This window comes from Hemibagrus wyckioides, linkage group LG06, assembly GCF_019097595.1.
Source record: "Hemibagrus wyckioides isolate EC202008001 linkage group LG06, SWU_Hwy_1.0, whole genome shotgun sequence".
In the NCBI taxonomy this organism is placed as follows: domain Eukaryota; kingdom Metazoa; phylum Chordata; class Actinopteri; order Siluriformes; family Bagridae; genus Hemibagrus; species Hemibagrus wyckioides.
Window position 1 is genome coordinate 19818863 of NC_080715.1, and position 25096 is coordinate 19843958.

The following is a 25096-nucleotide window of genomic DNA, read 5'->3' on the forward strand; positions in this document are numbered from 1 at the left end:
GACAAATCATAAACCAGTGACTCACTGTCAGTGTCCTCAGTGATCTCCATATTGTTGTAGTACCATGCGACCACTGGCACAGGAGAGCTGGTGACATCACACACCACCTCGGCCACGTCGCCCTGCCGGAACTCCTGAGGTGACGGCACCTCCCTGAATGTTAATTTTTCTGGGAAGAAAGGACAGCACAGTCCACTATATCATTGCAGTATTATATATGATATTTTAACAGAAAAATGTGTTTATTTATTGGAAAGGATGACAAATGGTTAAATGTGTTGGGCTGCAGGGGTATGTGGAGGTGTTTCTGCTAGTCCTTTCACACTTGTACAGGAAGCTATCCCATTCATATCATATTTTCTTTGTCCATAAAAAATGAAAGATGAGGATCTTGTCTTCAGGAGGACCTGTGGTGATCACTCTCCACTGGACACAAAAGGTAGGGAGAGTAAAAAGCTACAAATACCTTGATGTGCACAACACGGTGGATGACCCAACCTTGAACCTTAACACCATCTGTTTATCTAGGAAGAAGAAAGCCCTGAGCCTCTTCACTTCCTGTACAGGGCAACATGTCCTACTTTCATCCTTACTACCTTTTACACTCAGAAAATAAAAAGCATCCAGGCCAGCTGTCTCACTGTTTGGTATGGCAACTGCACCATCTCAGACTGCAAGACACTAAAGCGGATTTGAAGGACAGCTGAGAAGATTATTGTGGTCTCTATTCCCACCAATGAGACCTTCTATCGCAAGTGCTGCATCTGCAAGGCCACTAGCATTGCGGATGACCCTCACACCCCTCTCATGAACTGTTCAACCTGCTGCCACTGGCATATGGTATTGGTGAATCCATGCCACCACCACTAGACTCTGCAACAGCTTCATCCCAGAGGAGGTCAGGCTGCTAAACACACTCCTGACCCCCAACAAACCACCTGGATTAATCAAGACCCTTCCCTACACACACCCCTGGATGATCACACAGCTATTTACTGGTCACTGCAAAAAGTATATTTTTCAATTGTACATTTGTGTATGTATTGTACATTTTGCACTTCATGTAACATCCTCTTTTATTATACCTTCATAGTTCTTAAGAAATATTACCATCCAATGTATACAAGTTATCCAGAGGATTGACTATAAAACCCACTTGAATTGGCTTGATCCTATTTTCGGAACACTGGATGTGGTGTGGGAATGCGACACGAGTCTATTGCAGGGCACCAGCTAAAACATTTAATTGTAATGAAAGCATGTTGGCGCCTTCATATGAACAAACCCTGACTTTGATCTACATAAATAAATAAATAATCAAAAAATAAGTGCAGAAGACATGCCGGCTTCTTCTATTGGAGCAGTTCCAGTGACGATGACTGAGTCTAGTTAGCACTTTGTCTATGATTATTCACAGTTACACAAGTGAGAATTAGTTGAGATATTCCATTAAATCAGTTTTTCACACACTAACAAGTGGAGCACGCAGTTTGCGTGGGAAACCGTAGCACACAGCAGCTTCTCTCAGTCAGAAAACAACAGAAATGCTTAAAGAGAATGAAAAACTTCATCAGTCCCACGTCAGCACATCAGCTCTGAGTATTGATCTGTGAATCATGCCTGTTTACACATTTCCTCTGCTCAAAATATATCTTCCTGAAGAGCTCTCAGTAAATGCCAAGCCTGCTACAAAATCAAAAGCGCAGAAACGATGAGGAAACATGCACAATATTTCTGGGAATTTCAGATCAACCTATTTATTATATGCACCAAGGATTAATAAAATCACCTAGATAAAGACTCTTTATCATGAAGGCTTCATCTTCCCCTTTAAGATCTTCTATGACTTTCTGTTTAGCATATTTATTTGAAAATGCCTTTAAATCAAATAGAATTTTGTGTCTTAAACTAGACCTTTTTCTATTTTCTTCACATTTCTTCCATTATCCCCATTTTTTATTTCTCTTTACCTACATCTACCATGATGCCATCAATTTCACATGAACGTAACCAAAATTCGAGCTGGATAACAGTCATCTTGCTTAAAGTGTTCTGTAGCCACTGAGAAAATGTCATTCTGCCATGGCTTCCGTGTAATGGCTCCTCATTTCTGTCCCCATTTCTTCATTCTGTCATTTCTCTCCTCTTCTTTGTCTCTTTCTTCCCTTTGTTTCCTTTATCCTTTCTCACTCTCTGTACTTGTCAGGTGCCTCAGCTGTCTCATTTCTGGAAGAATTAAATTTAGGTTTACACCAGTAGCTTTGTCAAACATCATCAAATGATATGCACCCTTTTAGGTCTGATTGGGAAGCTGTTTTGTAAAAGCTTTGGATGCCATCTATTCATTATGAAAACAGCTTCTTCAACAGAAAGTTTTGATATATATATGGATTTGAGCGAGTTTGGTATATATATATATATATATATATATATATATATATATATATATATATATATATATATATATATATATACCAAATATGCTTTATGTCCTATAAATTACAGTCCATGGATCGGACTTGTCCAGCACATCCCACAGATGCTTGGTTGGATTGAGATCTGGGGAATTTGGAGGCCAAGTCAACACCTCAAACTCGTTGTTGTCCTCATCAATCCATTCCTGAACCATTTTTGCTTTGTGGCACGGCGCATTATCCTGCTGAATGAGGCCACAGCCATCAGGGAATACTGTTTTCATGAAAGGGTGTACATGATCTGCAACAATGCTCAGGTAGGTGGTACGTGTCAAAGTAACATCCACATGAATGGCAGGACCCAAGGTTTCCCAGCAGAACATTGCCCAAAGCATGACACTGCCTCTGCCGGCTTCCCATAGTGCATCCTGGTGCCATGTGTTCCCCAGGTAAGCTACACACACGCACCCCACCATGCATGTGATGTAAAAGAAAACATGATTCATCAGACCTAACCACCTTCTTCCATTGCTCCGTTGTCCAGTTCTGATGCTCACGTGCCCATTGTTAGCTCTTTCGGTGGTGCACAGGGGTCAGCATGGGCCCCCTGACTGGTCTGTGGCTATGCAGTCCCATACGCAACAAACTGTGATGCACTGTGTATTCAGACACCTTTCTATCAGAACCAGCATTAACTTCTTCAACAATTTGAGCAACAGTAGCTCGTCTGTTGGCTCAGACCACTCGGGCCAGCCTTTGCTCCCTACGTGCATCAATGAGCCTTGGTCGCCCATGACCCTGTCACCGGTTCACCACTGTTCCTTCCTTGGACCACTTTTGATAGATACTGACCCCTGCAGACCGGGAACACCCCACAAGAGCTGCAGTTTTGGAGATGCTCTGATCCAGTTGTCTAGCCATCACAATTTGGCCCTTGTCAAACTCGCTCAAATCCTTACACTTGCCCATTTTTTCTGCTTCTAACACATCAACTTTGAGGACAAAATGTTCACTTGCTGCTTAATATATCCCACCCACTAACAGGTGCCATGATGAGGAGATAATCAGTCTTATTCACTTCACCTCTCACTGCTCATAATGTTATATACACACACACACACATGCACATATACAGTATATACTGCCGTCATAGTTTTGTTTCTGACATTTATCTTTATATACCTTGGGTGTAAAATATCACTGGATATTTTCTAAGGTACCTATACAATGATCAGCCATTGCATTAAAACCACTGACAGGTGAAGAGAAATAACATTGATTATCTCGTTACAATGGCACCTGTCAAGAGGCGGGATACATTAAGCAGCAAGTGAACAGTCAGTTCATGTGAACAGTCAGTTCAAGATAATTTGTTAAAAGCAAGAATAATAGGCACGCATAAGGATGTGAGCAACTTTTGATGGCTAGATGACTGGGTCAGAGCTCCTCCAAAACAGCAGGTCTTGTGTGGTGTGTTACTGCTACGCAGTGTTTAGTACCAAAAGTGGTCCAGGGAAGGACAACCGGTCAACCAATGACCATGAGCATTCATGTGGATCTTACTTTGACCCGTACCACCTACCTCAACATTGTTGCAGACTAAGTACACCTCTTCATGGAAACAACATGCTGTAATGGCAGTGTCTGCTTTCAGCAGGATAATACTTCCTGTCACAAACATATCAAAGAGGTGAAGGTGCTGACTTGGCCTCCAAATCCCTAAATCTCAATCTGTTTCAGTATCTTGGGAATGTGCTGGACAAACAACTCCAATGGAGGCCTCAACTTACATCTGCTGATAACGTCTTGGTGACAGGTACTACAGCACACCTTTTCAGGTCTTGTGAAGTCCACGACTTGAAGTTTTGGTGGCACCTACATAATATTAGGCCAGTGGTTTTAATGTCATGGTTGCACATTGTATATTTTCCGGCACCATATCCTTACAAAGTTTACTTTGTAAGAATATAGTTTAAATGTTTAATTGGTCAGTACCTATTTATTAAAGAAAAGAGCCCACCAATGAGAAAATATATTATTATAAATATATTGGAGGCTAGACTATTCTCAGCATGGTCCTGGCAGTGACATGGTGGTGGGTGTCATGGTGGTACGAGTGTGTCACTGCTGAGTTTAGAATAGACCAACAACCAAAAATAACTATGAGCCATGATTTGGTCAGAAAATGATAGTGATAAAGGGCTAGAGGATACCACACAAATTATGCATGGAGAAAGCTAGATTTAGAGCTAGTATATAGACTTATAGCAGAGTGAGGATTTAACACCAAACCTGTACACATTGGTATTCAGTACTCAGACATAACTACAGACTTAGACACTATTCAGACTGTTACGTGAGAATTAAATGAGCAGGGCAAAGTTATATGATTACAACTTTGGACTTGATATCAGCTCAAGCGAGGAGCCCAGGAGTCCAGCACCACTGTGTGAAAGTTCACTGATATAATTAAAATGTTTCATGATTAAATTTCTACTTATTTCAATCTTTTGTATTCATCTATCATGTCAGTGTTTTAAATTTTTAATTTTTGAATTGTCCCTTGTTTTTATGTTACTCTATATTACATTTGACAGGGTAGGTCTGCATTACAATGCATGATTTTTATTTATTTATTTGTTTTGTTGCAGCCTGTGTTTTAAGGTGGATTCAAAGCTGCTGAAAAAAATTTCAAATGCTCATAGCCAAGAACAATCTGGCAAACTCAGAGGTATGAACTACATGCAGGCAGCAGTACATCAGATTATTTGTAGAATCTGAATGTTGTGCCAACATTACAGCTTTGTATTCCATCTCTGAATGCAAGTATCTGTCCCCACTTAAATACTGATGTAACTTTTGGAGTTAAGTTGGCAGGTAGTGGAAGGAGTGTCTTCCTGGTAGCCAAAGGTTACATCAATATCAGTGTTTAAGAGCCTCAGCAAAGCTCCTGTGGCTTCTGCACCAGCATATATTCTGTATGCTATTATGCCACTACCATGTCAGTGTCATGCAGCGAAGAGCAACAGCTACAGTAATACGTGTAAAGCTATAAAAAGTGGCAAAACGACCAGAGAGTGCATGCTAGGAAAGTGGATCCAATGTTAACTGAGTTGTGTACAAAATAAAACCATTCACCTAATCCAGGTCTAAATTTCTTTAGATATAAGACTGAGAAAAGTAGGCTACTTTAAAGACTCACCTATGTTTTGTCCCCTTGTAATAAAAAATATATGTGCATCAGGTTGTATGTGGCAAATGGTAAGAATGGAGGCTAGACCTCCAAATGTTAAGAACAGCCGCAGGCAATAGATTTGTGAGAGTAAAGCTGTCGTTTATCAGTGGATAAAATGTTTTCAGGGTGGCCTGGAGTCAAACGTGACCCATATCCAAGGAGACCAGCAACACTTAGTGAATCATGGCAATGGTGAAAGGAAAAAAAACATTAATAGTGACTGACATCTGGGAAATGGCTCATAAACTAAATTAATTTTGTCATGAGCAAAATTTGTTCCAATGCTGCTAAATGAAATCCTGTTTCTGAAACCCTACTCCTAGTTTCATCAGCTTTATTAATACTAGTCTTGGGTGTATGGTGTTGATAATACTGTTCAAGGGTTCATGTTGTCTTTGAGAAATTTGTAGCTGTAGCTGTTTGTAGATATTTAATCAAGCCTTATAAAAAGGTCACAATTCATATGAAGAAGGAGAACAATTCATGAGCTGTGATCATCCTGTGTATCATTAAAAATATACCTTCAGATATGACCGCTTCCTGCAAATCAAATGAAGCCAAAAAAATCACACTTAATGCCACCCACGAAACTGAGTAATGGAGCAGATGTAGGCATCCAGCTTTGCTTCTATAAGTGCGTGTCATTTGTAGGGCATTACTCTGTAAAGCTTAAATAATTACGTAGGTCCCTTATTAATAAAGGTAAAATCTGAGAACATTTTGATCAGGCTTCATGTGGCTAACCCTTCAAATAAAATTGTGTCTTTTACAATTTTGCCAATAGTGAAGCCACAGAGCTTCCTTGTAAAACAATACCTAATAAATTCAGCATCAGCACAGCCTGGATATTTATGTGTTTTCATTTCTCTTGTCGCTAAAAGGGAATATGGGGAAAGCTTTCTCACTAGGAAGTCTTGTACCTCAGAAGACCATTCTGCATGCAGAGAGAGTGTGTGACAGTATAAAAAACATCCTTTTTTCTACAGAAGCCCAGTCTGACAAGTCACAGAGCTCTTGCCGAATTCCTACCCACAGGATTTATCCAGGATTTAGCCTGGACTTTTATTAAGTTTCTCTTTAGCATGGGCCAAGCTATCTGTAAAACTGACATGCTTCCCCTTCCAAGCAGTAATAGTGCTCATTATGCACTTCAAATAAAGGGTTTGAATCAGCTGCATGTGTGGAATGTAAATATAAATAAGAAATGAACTAGTGACATCTGCATGGTCTCTCCTGAATAGTGAAAATGCTATGAACGATGACTACGAGGATCATAGACTAAGTTAAATTTATATGCTTAGGCACTTAGGTACATAAGCATGGGTATTTGTACAGGTATGCTATTTCTCTGTGTTCTGGTGGAGTAAGTAGAATTATGTGTGTGTTTGTGTGTACTCACGGTAAATCTCCAGCACCACTGTGGCTTCCCTTGTCTGTCCCTGGGAGTCAGTGGCTTGGCAGCGGTAGATGCCAGCGTCCTCTACGTTGGCGTTGTAGAGAGTGAGTCTGGAGCGCACTCCCTCATTGTGCAGAGCAACACGTTGGGAGGGCACCATGCGCTCACCTTGTGGGTTATACCACTCCAGACTGATGGGTTCTCCAATCACTGCATACACATACCCACATAATCACACACTTAGGAAAATGCTGTCCCATCCCATTGGTCATGTGACCACATATCCAAGTGCTGAGGTGAAGGAAAATCCATATATATATATAAAATACATGAAATCTGAAAAACAACTAATGACCTGGAAGGTTTTTGCACTGCCAGTTTAGATCTACAAGAAATAAAAGACACTGGGGAGATGAATTTTATGAAACAAGCTCATAAGTCAGAGGTATCACAGTCTAGTTGCAGTGAAAAACCAAACCACCCAGTAGATGACGCCCTGCAGGAAATAATGAGGAGAGCCAACATATGGCACCAAGGTGTTCTCTGCTATTAATCTTGCTGTACTGGAAGGTCATAAAAAGCATCGGTGTGGGGCAGCACTTCCAGCTGGGGTATCAATCCAGGCAACCCACACAGAAGAGGGTAGGGGGAGGCAATCTAAGCCCTTGGTGTGATCATCATGGCTCAGACAGGGAGGACACAGTGAAGTCTGAAGATAATTTTTTGCTTCTCAAAATGACAGCTGTATAGTTATAGAAATGCTATCCGAAATGTGGGAGGCGAGTTTTGTAGCGTGATGAAATCCGAAATTGTATACTGACTCTCAGCACACCACTCTGAGCTCTAAGTTGTTAAGAAGTTGGTTTTACAAACTTAAATGGCAAAACAAGCATGGCTTTTGTTGGCGTTATGATGTTGAATTATTAGCTTAATAAAAGAAGCCTGTATTGCATTTTGCCTCTTTTGTCTCAAGATAACAATTTTAGTGCATGTTTTAGTGTGCACAGGACCAGTGAGGAACATTTCCTAAAATGTAGTTGAAGAAACAAAGATATAAAAAGTCTGGTAGGGTACACATAGTTGGTAAAATACTGATTTTGAATATTTGTTATGCACAAGGCTGACTAAACCTTACTAAAATAAGCCACCACCACTGTGCCATAGAGACATTAGCCATGTATAAATGGGATAGAAAGCAGAGCAAAGAAGACATTTAAATATGGTAATATTAAATCTTCTGGTTGCGAGTTGATGTGAAGTCATACAGAGTGTGCGCTATGTATTGAGCTCTCAGGGTGTAAGTACCAGAATGCTGCTTCTCAGTCACTCTAAATGAACGCTATAGCGGCACCAAACTCAATTTGACAACAGGAAACCTCCTCAGCATACTTTAATAATCCATGAACAACCGATCACACTCCACACTCTTACCCAAGATGTTTCTTGTATTATAGCTGAACTCTGCAGTATAGGCCATGAGAATTCCTGCATGTCTTTTTAATCAAAGCCATATTCACATTTATTGATGAAGATGTGCTTAAGATGAACCTATAAGAGGTAGATTATATAAGACTATACTGGCTGTAATGCATCAGTGCTTTTCTTTAGGTCTCTCCTAAAGCTTATACTTTTTCCACCTCAGGAGCTTGACACGCATGTTTCAAGGGCATGTGGGCAGCTACGATGCAGACATCCAGCCAGGCGAACTAATGAGTTGTCACAGGGAGGATGACCAGCAAGGGTCTGCATGCCTCACCCTGTTAGGGAAGGCCTGTTAGTCAGAGCCTAGAGCTCAAAAAGCCTCATAGCAGCTTAGTGGCACACTCATACACACACACACACACCTACACACACACACACACACACTTGTCTGACCTCAGATTCCTTCTGACCTCAGTTCCCCAGTGTTCATCCATACTGATTTAACACTGCCACTTGTAGACTGAATGCTCTCATAAAGAAGCTAATAAAAATAATGTATCCCTAACATGAATATGATTACTAGCAAAGTGCTCAAGGTGTCAAATACTCTATACCCTCACCACTTACACACAATTTTTTTTTTGTTCAGTTTTTGTCTAACACTTTAGAATGCATGCTTCGTAATTACTCTGTACAATAACCTCAGGTCTTGCCTGCTGGTTAACATTTGCATAGTTCTATTAATCAACCAAAGGACTGCAGTGTGGAGCTGACCTGTACATGTGAAAAATTTCGACTCCCCGACGCTCAGTTCTACCTTCTTCAGAGAGATGGAGACCTGGAGAACACCTGACAGAGAGGAAGATAAGAGAAGAGGTCATGAGAAATTCATCACACAGACAAAAAAAAAAAAGAGCCCTATGATCCTAGAAGAAAATCATACCAAGCCACTGGCAGCATGTAAAAACGCTGTATATGAACCTGGAGAGATGAGAGGCAACTGCATAAGAGCAGTGCATAAGATGGAGAACCCGGTTAAAAAAAAAAAAGAATAAGGAAGTGATAAAATGATAAAGCTTTCTGTTTTTTGCATCACTCTGTCATTTAAAGGGTTAAAGAGAGCAAACGAGTGGTAATCTGCTATATCTGATAGCATCATGCTGCTTTAATAAAGACAATCTGAGAGCAAGAGAGAGAGAATGGTGTGTGTGTGTGTGTGTGTGTGTGTAGAGGGTGTGGATGAGGGGTATGGGTTATAGAATATGGTACCCCTCATTACAGAGTGTGGGCTGCTCAGGTGTGTTGCTGTGCAGGAGAACGTCAAAGTCTGCATATGAAATAGCTGTATAATGTATGCATGGGCTGAAGTCATGAATGTGTGAGATGGTGTGCATTGGAAATTCGAGTCTTTCAGCTCAGGAAAATGAAATAGAGAAAAAAAAATCCTGTAGTTTCAGGTTGGCTAGTTCCTTCCATCAGAAAATGACTGACTAATGTTTGTCTACATTTCCTTTGCACTAGGGCAAAGGGTGAACTGGACAAATATTTCTAAAGATCACATGCTTACATACTGTATACACAAAAATATAAGCATGCACACACACACACACACACACATGCTGTGACTGCTAGTCTTGGCAATCAATAGAATTTGACAAAATGATTAATTACAGCACCATCAGGCAAGAGGCAGTCATCTGGTTAGACGTGTCTGAGGGTATACATGAGAGCTGCAACCAATTTATAATTACAATCAGCAGTACTCACTGTACCCATTCATTGTACAGTTTCTCATGCTGAACACCACTCTAAGCCATCTAAAACGTAGCTGTGCTCAGAACATAGTTGCTGTTATTAAGTGACGTTATAACTGTTATTACCACGTTGATAGCTTGAGTTCTCTAAGTACACATAACAGTGTTTTGTAGGTACTATGTATAGAACACAGCCACTAGTTAGGATATCATTCTGGTGATTTAAAAGATACAGCTAATTCTGTTCAGTTTCTTTACAGGAATAAACAGGAGCTTGCTAAAAGTTTGTTGCTGTCATGATTTTGTAGAGGCAGCAGATGCAAGTGCTGATTTTCTTGTGCAAAGTGTGCAACACAAATAACCACGTGAATGAAACCACGACTATAAACACAGTCACACATAGACAAAAGCATACACAGAAACAAGAACCGAAATAGTGGTGCTTATTAGGAGTAATAGAACTGGTGTGAGTGATCGGTATACACGTTACTCGGTCATGTGACATTCTGGGCCTGATGGGTAATACAGTACAGTGCCATTTTTGGGATAACCGTTATAAACAGTTATAAACAAAGTTTTATGCTAAAAACTTTATGCAATTTATTTATTTTTATGCATAATTCAAGATCAGAAATGAATGAAATATACATAAATGTTCTCTGTCACCATAAAGGGGGAAAGATTGGAGATAGAGGACTCCTACAAGTTCCTTGAGGTGCAACTGAACAACAAACTGGACTGGTAAGAAAATACTGAGGCCCTCTATAGGAAAGGACAGAGCAAGTTGACTTTATTTGTCGCATATACAATACTGCACATCCTTGGGGTCAGAGCACATGGTCAGCCATGATACAGTGTCCCTGGAGCAGGGGAGTTAGGGGCCTTGCTCAAGGGCCCAACAGTGGCAGCTTGGCAGTGCTTGGGCTGGAACCCTGATCTTCCAGTCAACAACCCAGAGCCTTAACCACTTGAGCTACCAACGCCCAGAGGATGCTTGGGTTGTGTACTAGGCTGTTACGGTTGTTTTAACAGTCTGCAGTGGTGTTATCTTTTTTGCTGTAGTGTGCATGGGAAGGCTGCATTGGGACTGGTGGTGCCAACAAACTGGGCAAGCTGGTGAGAAAGGCCAGCTCTGTGTTGACGATGGAACTGGACATTGTTGAGGCAGTGCCTGAAATGAGGATGAGGAGGAAGCTGAAAGCTATCATGGATAATCCTTCTCATTATCTGTGCTGAGCTGAGGCAAGTAAGGAGCAGGTTCAGCTACAGATCCATCCAGCCACATGCCTCAAAACGTTTGGGGGCATTTCATCCCATTAGCCAACAGATTCCATAATGCAACAGTACCCAACAGTCTCACAAAAACAACCTAACATATGTAAATACACATTGATTTATTTGATTGTTGTTTTTATTTCTATTGATCTTATACAACTTTCTTAAAAAAAAAAAAAAAGCATACTCTTTCTTGATGTTTATGTTTTTCTTTGATATTACTCCTCTTATTTGTGCTGCGGTGTCACCTCGAATTTCCCCTACGAGGGATTAATAAAAGTACATCTTATCTTATCTCATCTCATCTAATCTAACAGTTGTACAGACACAAATGAGTGAGAGCTAATCTTAAGCTGGCAGCAGAAAAATGCATTAACTTAGAAGTGTTTTAATTTTTATACCAGTACTTCCAAACTAGATTCATTCAGACATATTTGAAAAATCGAAATTAACCTTTAGCTACTTTTAGACATATTTTCAATTTTATGGTCCATGATGTTTCTAAGACACTTACATAGAATTCACAACCTGGTAGCTACCAATTTTGTACGGAAAATCCTACACACACGTCTTACTTTTCTTCTGAGGATGGAGCTAATTAAAGCTACTTCTACATAAATCAAACCGTAAACTAATATTACTAAAAAGCAATATTGTGATTATTGTTAGTGACCATGTTCTCTTCTCATAAGCCAATATTATAAAACTCTTTTGTTTAAATTCTTGGGTGTAAACACATGATCATTCCTGAAAGTAAGAAAACCTTTTTTTTATTACATATTCATGCCTTTCTTTGCATATCTATATCCACAAATGGATCTTACAATTCTTTTGAGGATGAATCTACTTAAAGCTAAATCTAAAGCTAACCGTGATCTTAACCTCAGTTACTAAAAGAAAATTTTCAGTCTAATCATAACGCCAAATAAATCATGTAGCATTGTCTAAAAATATGCAGCTTTCCTCATTGGGTCAGTAAATACTGTCAGATATTCCTATATCATTGTGGGAACATTTGTCCCTACCAAGATATAAACACATGCACATGCACAAACACTAACACACACACTCACACAGTGGTGCTTCTGGGTCATGGGTTATCTCTGACAACATTCCTGTGTGTCATCAGTGGAACTCATTAATAATTAAACTAATTAATTGTTCAACATTCACGAGACAAAGGCTTTTTATTAGTTTCTATGTCTGTCAGACAAATCATCTAATTAAACAGATAGGGAGGCACTAGTCATCATAGCCTGAATTTATTAAGCATTATAAAACTGCCTAAAAATATCAGATAACCCAAACCTTCCCAAAATACACAAAGGGAACAGTGTTAAATAATAATATCACCAGCTAAGAACCTTAAAAGTTGTATAAACAATGCTAAAAGTATCTGTAACCATCTGTTATACAGAGTAATGAGTTTGGATTCTTGGTTCTTGATGCCAATATTTCCCACAACACTGACACAAGGTTTCCTATATGACTGTGGATTAGTTAATATCTATCTTGCAAGCATTGTTAAATGATGTTTAACTCTAAAATTAGCGTTACGTTTACACACAGCTCTACGTCTATGCAAATTAATTAACAGGAATGAGAACTAAAGCGTGCTCTGTATTATACACTATGACGCTACCATCCAGACACGCTCTCTGCGTTGCGTCTGGTTTGTGTAATGTTTAGTAAATTACATTAAAAGCAAATGTCTTCGAGACTGCCACGACTGCAGCATTTTGAAAGAAACTAATATCATATGCAGACACATTCCTGCTTTCTCATTAATTCTTAGCTTCAGTCTGAAATACTGCATATGTCCTGTCACTACACAAAAAACAAATGACCTATACAATTACCAACCAACCTCAAACTAGATATTTAAAATTCACATCTTATACTTTGCAATACCACTGTACTGCACTTTTCATTTTTAAAACAATTTATCAGAGGCATTCAACCCACTCAGTGCTGCTGAAAAGGTTTTACTGTAGGATTTAATCAATTCACTTAGAAGCTGATGGCATGAAACCACCGAAATTACAAATTGTGTTCTCCAGTGGTCTGTACTATATTTCGTTTTCACGTAACACATATATTATTTATATATGTTCCAGGTTGTTTGAGGAATTGTCAGGGCCATATTTATGTTGATGGCACATGGAGTTGGTGCATTACATTTAAGTGATTTCATACCCAGCAGATTCTTTGACCTTAAAGTCTTTGACTGGTTCAAATCTTATTTTAGTGGTTATGATTATGATGCATTGGGTATTTATGATTCCAAGCTACACACTGCATCATGTAGAATCAACGAAGAATTGATTCAAGGTCAGTTTTATTTGACATATTTTCATCCTCCGTGCGCTTTAACTAATAAATGCAGATAACACCCAGACAAATCTGTTCTTGGTAGCATTGACAGGCCAGTCCACTCTGTGCATTACTCAAGAAATGTCAGTTGTTTGCTGCATAATTTGCTGTAATTGAACAACAACTGGATTTCTTGTTGTTGGAAATGAAACAAAGAAGCAAAATAAATCATTTCTAATTTTTAAAGAAATATTTTTAGATATGTTAAGAACAAAGAAAAAACACCATAAACATGTGAATCTTTTTTTTTTTTTTTAAGTTGTCTTTATTTGTCACATATACTTTACTGCACTGTGAAATTCTTTCTTCACATGTCTCATCCTTGGGGGTTGGGGTCAGAGTGCAGGGTCAGCCATGACACAGTGCCCCTGGAGCAGGGTGGGTTAGGGGCCTTGCTCAAGAGCCCAACAGTGGCAGCCTGGCGGTGCTGGGGCTTGAACCCCTGTCTTATATTCAACGACCAGAGCCTTACACACTTGAGCTACCACTGCCCTGATGGATGGATGGATGGATGGATGGAATCAGAATAAAACTTGCTTTTGGTGTACACTAGACTGGATAATACACACTCTACGAGACTCATATGATCTACAATATGCAAGAGTTCTATTATATTGTATGTATCACATGCATAAAATCCTGAACCGCATAAGAATGAGAAAACACATTACACATACAGTATCTTTAAAGAATCACTGATAGATTACTTTTTATAAATATTTAAATTGCATTATGGTCTCTCTCTAGTTTTATTTTACATATTCCCCAGCTACATCACTCAGTTCACTAAAAAGCAATATTGTGATTATTGTTAAAACATGGCTAATGACCATGTTCTGTTCTCATAAGCCGAAACTATGAGCCTCTTTTGCTTAAATTCTTGGGTCTAAAAACACATGATCATTCCTAAAAGTAAGAAAGCCGCTATTATTACATATTCATGTACTGTGAAATTTCTGCTTTGCATATTTATATCCACATATAGATGTAAGCATGTATCTAACTGCAATGCATTGCCAGCATTATTAGACATCTTGGGCTGAATAAATCAATAATGCAGGTTGATTTCTTCAAAGCAATTATTCAATGGCAATTAATTCAAGTAGTGCAATCTGGCTATAATACTCTAAACCCCATTAAACACAACTGGGAGGTATATGTCTATAAGCAGCAATTAAGCAGGAAGTACTGTAATGCCTAAGTGTAATCATGTCCTAAAGCATGGAGGGATGCCAATCTTCCCTGAAGACCACACAACAACACAAGCAATTCCACAACACACACTCAGTGTGAAGGTTGCCATTTTATGCAAATCTTTTCTTAATCAAATCATACACTCTATGATTATAAAGCAACAGAATTAGCTGCTGATTACCATTTAACAAGGGCAAAATTTGCTTATTGCTTTATACATAGAAAATAAATATAGATCACACTCTAGCTGGCAGCCATACAAAAACATGGACACGCACACACACACACACACACACACACACACACACACACACAAAGCTTAAGTCTTTACTTATGAGCTCTGAATGCTGCCCTTTGTATTGATTTGCAGTGACTTTTCCCTCTAAGGAGACAAGTGGACATGAACCCTACCAGCAAAATCCCCTCACAGCATAGCAGACATGTTTTCCTGTGTTGCACTTCTCAACATTTCATATACTTTTAAATCAGCTACATGTATAATTCAAATGAGAAAACATGCAGGTGTGCCATGTTTAAAGATTTTCTCATAATTAAATATTCAGGATACTTCACTGAATTGTAGGAGCTGCACAAACAAGGTGATTGTCAAGAGTAATCCCTTCATAACCCTTCTCTTTATTCCTCACTTAGATTTTCTGGGACATTTAATTCCCACTTCTCAAACAAACAGTTTTAGTTAGAAAATGTTTTGATCATGCATCACGAAGAATGGTACATTTCTCTTTGTTTATTCCTTCCTATTTTCTGCCTAGTTAACTCATTGCTCTGTAGCTGCTGCATTTCCCGTGTACATTTGATAAAATCAGGAGAAGCACACTAAAAGAACAGGCATGCTTTGTTCCAGCATGCTCTCAGATATCTTTAGAGATGAGGGCAGGATCCCATTACATCCAATTACGAAGAGCGATAGGATATAACGCCCACTCAACCAGTACGACTGTTAGCTCCAAAACAAACTGAGACAAAGCACCTTCAGCTTTACATCACAGAATTTCCCCCATCCCTGCTCTATCATTTTTAATGCAATAAGCAAAGGAAAAGGTCCAGACTGAAGAGATGTGTCTCTTTGGTCTCTTGTGCTGCTGCTCTTTGCCTTGCAGCTTAATGTGCTTCTTCATCGTGTATATATTTGGTGGAGATATTGAGATCAAAGACTGGGCTCCCTGATGGAGAGGGGCCAAGGCCCTGCAGCTCCGAGTCAATAAACCACTGATGATGAGTTTGTGTTTTTCATTTGGCAGAGGTCACTCCCAAAGCACACCATACGTACAGGGTAATTATGCCCCAAAGTTAGTATATTGTATTCCATTTTTTTTTATTATGACTTACTCTTGTGTCTCTATACTGTACTGTTCCAAGAATGTGTCATGAGTATTCTATAAAAAGATAATAAAGATAATAAAAGTTTTCAGCAGAGGAGGTGCAAAATCATATTTTTCTGCAGACTTGGCTGTAGGCCTTGTATTTTTTATTGATGATCAGAAAAGAATTTATCACAGAATAATTAAATAAACATTTTTTTATTAGTTGGCTTAGTAGTACAAGTATTATATCTTCATGAATTAGATGCATAGTAATCTGTCTTATGTTGTAATTTGTATCTCTTTAGCTAGACAGGTTTTTAATCATTACACCTTTAAATGTAAGTGTAATGTATTTTGGGCAGTAGAAACCATTGTGGGTGGTATGGTGATGCAGCGAGTGAGTAGCATTGCCTCCTTACAGCTTCAGGCTCAGTGGTTTAGCTCAGGCTACTGACTGCCCAGAATTTTGCATGTTCTCCGTTTTCAAAGCATGCCACTGTCCAAGAACATGCCGTAACGTTGACAGGCTTTGCTAAATTGCCTAGGTGTGAAAGAATGTGTGTGCATGATGCCTAGAGACTGACTGACGTCTCATCCGGGCTGAATTCTTAACTCATGTGGGTCCACCGGGACCCTGACTAAAATACCATGTCCTGAAGATTAATGAATAAAGCCCCTCCAAAAAGGTTTACCCAAAATAATTAACCCAAACTTGCAGATTACACTAATGAATCCCAAACTTTGCTTGAAATTCTTGAAAACTCACATCTTTCTCAGGAAAGAACATAGTACGGATGCAGTAGTTTACTGTTATTGGTTATCCATATTTCACACATTACATCATTATTGCATTTTTATCTGAGACAGTGCACCTCCCCGTCCTGCAAATACACTCCCAATCCCTCAGATACATACACAGACACATAAAAACACAAACACACACACACTACCAAGATTTTGAATCATAAGTATAAAACATTTAATATTTAGGATTTTATCTTGACTGCAGTGTGAGTCGATTGAAGCGGTGCATGTTGGATTTTACACACAGTGGGCTGATCTGGGAAGATAATTATATAAGAATTGCCTCTAATTGGGACACGTTTTATGATTGTGTTTTGGAGAAAATCAGCAACAAAATCATCCTGATTATCTTCTAGAGTAGCCCAGATTTGAGAGAACTCCATATTAAGGCATCAGATTTGTGGCTGGACAACAGTTAGTAACTGTTCTATCAGCTGCCGTACTTAATTACTGAATATTCACCCAAAGTTTTGCTTTACTTTCTGCTTTTGTTTCGCGCAAGTAAATCCAATACTGCTGCCACACTGGGGAATAACCACTTGAGGCGTTTTTTGTGGAAAGTGTGAGTCCGAGGGTAATTCTGATTACCTGACAAAATGATTGACTGTAGTAACCTGTATTCTGATGACTAACCTCCTGTCTGTGTTAAAGCCACACCAGAGTAATCAGCAAAGCAACAAACATGCGAAGCTACTTGAGCATACACCACAGGCCCTGCCTTTGGTCCATGCAATCATTGTCCAGAATGATTGGCAGTGCAGCCCTTAAACTCCCATGAGTCTGTGCACCATAAATCACCCTGTGTCAGCATGGAATTCTGTGACTTTGTCATAAATCATGGAGCAAAAGAGGACACATTCAATCAGCATCATTATCTGCCTGTGTTTTGTCAGGAAGATGGCTATTTTGAATGCAGTGATTATGCCATGTCTGGTGACGGAGACCTCCTGAGGCTGATGGAGTGCCTCATTAATATTTAGTGACAGTGTCACAGTACAGGGCCCTGAGGAGTGTGTGACATGGTGACAGATCTGTGGGGAGTGCCAACACGCTCATTCCCACCTTCTCTTTTACAAATCGTACATCATACAGCAATAATACAAACAGAATTATTTATTTATTATTAATTGCAGGTCTGGCTTAGGAATAGGCATCAAAGGATAAGATGGGATTGTAGGATGTATTGACAAGTTACAGTATTAAGAAAGCATGAAATGAATGACTGTCAAAGGAGTATAAAAGAGAAGCGTGAAAAAGAGACCAGAGATGGATGTACTTGTGTATGTCACTATAGACAAGACTGGTGAGACTGAAAGAATCGCTCACTGTTGGTTTTGGACGTGAGAGGTTGACAAATAGCATAGTGGTTCTGATGCAGGCAAAATGACACTATCAGCCTCGGTGTAAGACACCGACTGTATGTCTACCGAGCTGACAGCTTAAGCCACTCTATCCCCACTGTGTTTAGAAAAGTGCTTTTCAATAGCACATAGATTTGCACATACCATATAGAAAGCTTGCTGATAAATGCAAGAGGGTGGAAGCTTCAAGCTTCGGCAGTTTTACATAAACATCAGCGAAATGGTTTTCACAGACACTCCTGATGGTACAGGTGATGGAGGATCTTCTAATCTCTTTGCTGGCTGACATACCAGCCATTTAGTTCAGACAAAAGCAAGGAGAGTTTAAGAAGCACAACTTGGCCATATTTTTTGAGGAGTGCTATTGTCCTTGCCCTTCCAGTGTGCTGTCTTGACTAAGTAAAATGTGCAAGTTGTTCTATTTAAATTCTATATGACTGCATTGTTGTTTCCTACAGATGCAGAAACACTTCACCATGAGATAATGAGACAGCTCCAGAAATGTATTTTTTTTTATTTACCTGTTTCCTGTTATTTGTTCTGTCGGGCAAAGAAATGCTGTTTTCAGCTTATGGCATCACTCATAATGTCTTCCCAATTAATTAACACAGCACGACTCTGACAGCAGTGACAGAAAATAACTACCATCTCCAGCATGGCCCTTATTACCCACGTATAAACTTATTTGAATCTGAATCCGATGTGACATGAAAATAAGCATTACCAATAAAAGTGGGATTTCTTTAGAAATCTGTTTATTCTACATGTGACACAGCTTGTGAACACTTTATACTGCAATAATGATAGCTTTCAGTACAGAATACATCTCTTGAGTGAACTGAGAAAAAATTAATTTGTGCTAGACGAAAATCTATGAATATCCATAGATGCATATGCACTCACAGTTAACTGTCTTTCTGTTTGGACTGGTGGTCAGTACCCTTATTATGTGCTGTGCCCAAGGCCATTCAATTCAAGTGACACAGCCTTCCTTGCATTCAGACTCGCTCAGGCTTCAGTATGAAGTAGGCAAGATACTTCCCATCTCCTAGGCACTGAGTTGGAGCTGATAAGCCTTATTTCCAAGCCCCATGTGCAGCTCTGCCAGTGTTCAGGCCTGTCATTGTCCTCCAGAAGTGTTGGATTCAGCATGTTCATATCTCCTTTATTCAGGCAGGTCAGCCTGTGTCGAGTCAATTCTGGGTCTGATAATAAATTTGACTCAACCGAGAATATGATTCAATTTCAACATAATAAAATCTTAACCTCCATCCCCAAGCCCTACATTTAATTCCTACAGAGGATGAGCTTTGTATTCATTTCTGTTGTCTTTATTCATTAGAATTTCACCCTAAATATGACTTTTATTTTCCCTTCCAAAGTAAAGTTTAGTGCCCTTAACATGGTTTTAAAACAAAAGCAGTCTGAATCAATCAACAAACTGTACATTTGTATTATATGTGTGTTAACATGATAGGTCATTAGCATCTTATCTGTCTATGCATTGATGATACTGTCAGTGGATGCATTTTACTTCAGGGGATTATGTTACAAGTACATCTCCTTCAAGAAAGAGATTTTTCAGTAGCACTTCTTCCTGTATCAGGCGAAGGTAATGTATGGAGATTGTAAGGGATAGAGGGAAACAGGGAAGGAAGTGAGCGAGAAGTTGAGCTAAGCTGTTGCAAGCACCTATTCTAGCCTGTGTGGTAGAATGCTGTGTCTCTGGGGAGAGAACGCAGAGACAGTGAGTGTGAAAGAGAGAGAGAGAGAGAGAGAGAGTGAGAGAGAGAGAGAGAGAGAGAAGCCTGGCTCCATTCACTAACAGAGCCAGCTGGAATAGAGTTAACCACTTACAGGTGCAAGGCCTGTGCCCTCGGAAAATTCCTACACACCACACATTCACTCAACTCACTACTGCGTGTGTGTGTGTGTGTGTCAGCTGTGACTATGTATTTCTAAATTTAGTTTAATTAGATTTAATTTATGTTTGAGACAGTGTGATGTTCTGTGCATTTCTTCATCAATTAAATACGACTGGTTAATTACAGACATTATCATTACCATAGCTGAAACATTCACACTTTTTGTTGTATACAAGCAACGGTAAAGAAAGAGAGAGAAGTGTGTCAGAGTACTTTAATCACCATGAAGAGCTCAGTGATGGAGCTTGGAGAGAGGAGCAATACAGGGGGAACAGAGACAACGTGATGCAACATGTCTCCTAAGTCATTATGTTCAACATGGCACACCTGGTCACAAGTACCTATTGAGTGACTCGTCAGTGCAATAACATACGCCTGCTCTTTCAGAAACAACACCATGGGGGCGTTCGTTACTCACTCTACAACAGCATGTTTAACTATAGCTCTAACCTTGGCTTTGGCTATCCAGTGAACTGTGGATGTGCAAAATATGATCCACAGATGGCAGGCCAGAATATTGTATGACTTCCTGATTGTGGAATAAAACACATGAGGCAGAATTTGATCTCCCAAAATCAACAACTCCCTAAACAGCAGCTACTATTGAAATGTAACCATTCATATCATTTTGCATGTCTAGTGTTAGCTGTGTATATACTGACATAATGACAAATCTGTAGTACTGATCCCCTTGCTTGATGTGTGGTTCAAAGAGCTGCAAGCATTGTTCACATGATCTCTTGATGCTTCTCTATTCATACCCTCAAGTGTCTTTGCTTTAGTGCAAAAGCCTTTGTGCTTTTCTGTCTTTTTAAGGCCAAGACTTTCTTCCTTGTTTCCTAGATTTGACCTGGCTTGTATTTTCGTATAATGCATTATCTTTGTTCGATGCTGCTACAGATGTGGGTAAGGATGTTTTGATTTTCCCTTTATACACACTCACATCCTACCTTTCACTACTGCACTTTACATAGAGTCATATTTTTGTTTGACAATAACACACTTAAATCTACACCATGTATGCACATCAGTGTAAAAATGTCAGAATATTGTTACATTAATTGGACAATTCATTAGGTGCAGCTATCTTGTATCTACACTCATTGACATTCATAACAGTTATACCTACATACTGACAAAATATGTAGGCGTGCAATTGGAGACAGTTGTTCATTTGTTGCACATTTCCTCAGTCCCTGATTACCTCCTTTAGCAATGGGAAAGCAAAACCATAAGACCGTTCCAGATCAGATTTTATTTGCTTGAGGCATCATAACAATGGAATTTTAGTACGTTTGGTGCTGGTATAAATGCACCAGCCACATCATGGAGGGATTTTAAAACTTTAGAATCTTATTAAATTCATCATATCTTCTTGTTCCAATTTGTGAGTATATGTGTAGTGTCAGCTTCTGACCTCATGACTGCTGTTAGTTGTTTATTTTTGGCTGCTGGGCCATTCAAGTCAGCATTGAGGTAATTAAAAATTCAACACTTCATTTAAATGCAATGTTCATAGGACTACATGCCATGTACATACTGCAAGCATTTACTGACATTTACATTTACTTGGAGATTATTTGGAGCACTTATAATCATTTGTGCAAGTACTAGAGTGGTCTAGAGTGGTCTAGGTGGTTATAAAAAGGCATTATAAAGTGCATAAAAAATAATAGAAATCAATTTAAAATAAAAAATTGTGAGTCTAGGCAAAAGCTCATTCCACCACTTTGGAGCTAGTACTTTGAAGAGGGTGAGATCTTCCATAATGCGCATGTTTAAAGCTTATTGATGGACATGCCAAATGCTCTAATGTTAAAGACCTGAGGAATGCGGGTATGCAATTTGTAGTATGAAAAGGTGTACATTGTGATAATTGGGGATACAATAACAGTTGCTGAGATACTACACATGATAGGAGAAAGTTGAGAGTTGCATTAGTCAAGTCTAAAAAGAGCTAGGGCTTGTATAAGAGGCTGAATAAATTTTGCAGTCAGAAAAGGTCATATGCTTCAGGTGAAGTAGAAGAAATCTGCAGGATCTGTTGGTTGATGTGACACTATTGGAAAACCTGAGTCCATCATCTAAAATCAAACCAAGTTTTTCAGACATGTGTGTTGGATGCACAGTATGGAAGTCAATGTTGTTTGACAGCTCCAGCAGGGGAGAATTTTTACTTAGCTTAGTATAGCATTTCAGATGATGGGTCTACATCCTTGAATAGATGTCAGAAAGGCTGGCAGATTTGGCCTGAAAGATTTTGAAGGGAATATGAAAAAAAAAAAAGTATTGACCCGGTTAATAAGCAAGCGATTTATTAATATACAAAGAGAATGAGAGTGGACCAAGTACTATCCCATGAGGGACTCCATTAGTAACGCTGTGTGGGGTAGATGGTATGATTGATCATGTAGGAATGATGAGAATCAGATCAGAGCATGCCAAAGCTGGAAATGAGTTGTAAATGAGTATCTGGTGAAAGTCAGGACAAGGACGATGAGAAAAGAAGACACAGAAGTCTCTTAGGCTTTATATAAAGCCTCAGTGACCACAAGGAGAGCTGTGGTCATAGAATGCAAGGCAAACAGGCATCTAGGAGGTTGAGGGTATGAATGCAGCTATCCAAACAATGCATGTTCCAGAGTCATGGATAAGGATGGAAGGAGTGCAACAGATCTGTATTTAGCACCATTAGCGGGGTTGAATATTGGTTTCTTAAGCAGAGGTCTGTCACTTGCAGACTTGAAGAAACCAGAATACTTGATAAAGGTCATAGCAGTCATATGAGCTTTTTCATATTGCTGGTTCATTACTCTAAGCATCACTATTTCTTCTTTAGTTAGTAGCATGTGTGAAATGTGTGAAAGGTTGTGCTTCATTTTGTGTATGAGTTCGTTCCGCCACAACTGGATAACTGAATGTGGCTCAAATTTCAGTGACAGCCCAAACAAAATCATCAGATGAAGTCATCAACAGAAAGAAAGCCTGTAGCAAGAGCAGGAAGAGAAATACTGCACAATACATAAAGAATATAGAGAACAGTTTACATGGGCCAGAGAAGTGTTGGTATTGATAGAAAGTGAGTGAAAGAATACAATCTTTGTGATAGCAACAGAATAAGAAAAGAATACACAGACTGCATTCTCTCAGCTCTGCAAAACATATTTTATTTCAGAATAGTGGATGTCAGATAGTGAGGGGTTGAAAGGAGGTGGTATAGCTGGCTTGGAGGTGAGAGGGCAAAGCAAGTCCAGAAATGTGGAGAAAGATGTGCAGGAGGAACATGAATAAGATCATGAAAATGTGGTCAGGGTTTATTCTGAATGTAAAAGTAGAAGCAGTTGGAGGTGGAGTCTTACGGAAGTGAAAATGACACAAAGAAATGTTCTGATATGTGAAGAGGAGTTACTTTGAGGTTTGATGTGGTGGAGCTCTTAGTGAAGATAATGTCAAGGATGCTGCCAGCTTTGTGGGTTGGCGGAAAAGGGTTTGAGCTTGTCTGTGACGTTTCCAAGAGGATCTGGAGGATGACTGACCCCAATAATATGAAGTTTGCAAGATTTTCAAACAGTCACAACATAGATTTCAAAAGTAGAGATGAAAACTTCAAAAAGAGAAGGAGGAGGGAAAAAAACTGGTCCTCAGCCCACACCAGAGATCCCAGTGGTACAGACAGAGTGGACAGACAGAGAATGTGAAACAGAGTACACTGGATGTAGACGTTGTTCCACATCTGTATAACAATCGTTTATTTGACTGCTTTTATCAAGAAAACATAATATCTCAGTCATATGAGTAAAGAAACAGCATTTTTTGCCAACATGACAATGTGATTACAGACTTACAGATCTTCAAAGAGAATCTTATGAAACTTCCTTCACTTAAGTGACAAAGAAAATATAAAAAACCTACATAACCAAACAGGTTGTCATGTCAGTGTTACAGACAAGTGAAAAGTAAAGGGGACACTGCAGAGCATCTTTTGAAATAGCTCCCATTTGTTCAGTTTTCCAATGAACTGCACTCGGCAGGCTCCTGTGTCACATCATCATCACTATGTGACTGATGTACCAGACGTGCACCAAGCTTCAAAGATAGTTGTCATAGTGGACTAATGTACACCAGCCCGGAAAGTAAACAACAAAACTGTATGTCACTTGTGTTATGTCACTCTAACATCAATAGTCCTGACAACATCGAATGCCAGTTGGACTAAGCCTTTATAAATGTTCATGTGGGTTTATGCCAGTTGTCATTAATGACATAGGTGCCATGTAGCTCAGTACAGCCATAAATACACTTCTACTGTCAAAAAGCTCACTACCACATCATGTCAGTGTCACTTCTGTGCTGAAAATGGTCCACCATTCAAATAATATTTGGTCAGTTCAGGTCCTGTGGTGCTCTGTTTTCAATAATAGACAGAGTGAAGGGTGCCTGACAAATTGTACATAACAACTGATGAGTTACAGCCAGTAATTGTGTACTTCATCAAACAGAGCTCTCATGCAGACACACCATCTTGCTCACTGACACAGTGACATTACTGTCACTTGTGCTCCGGATGATCCAGTGTGCACTAGTTTCTGGCTCTTATATCTGTAATAAGATATAAATA

At 39.3% G+C, this 25096-nt stretch overlaps 1 protein-coding gene across 1 annotated transcript in view; it reads right to left on the bottom strand.

Moving 5' to 3' along the window:
* Positions 1 to 25096, bottom strand: part of ncam2 (neural cell adhesion molecule 2) — a 163355-nt gene that overhangs the window by 36211 nt on the left and 102048 nt on the right. The window contains 3 exon segments of the mRNA XM_058393724.1: positions 26 to 169; positions 7049 to 7255; positions 9242 to 9316. Coding sequence (XP_058249707.1) covers positions 26 to 169; positions 7049 to 7255; positions 9242 to 9316 — 426 coding nt within the window.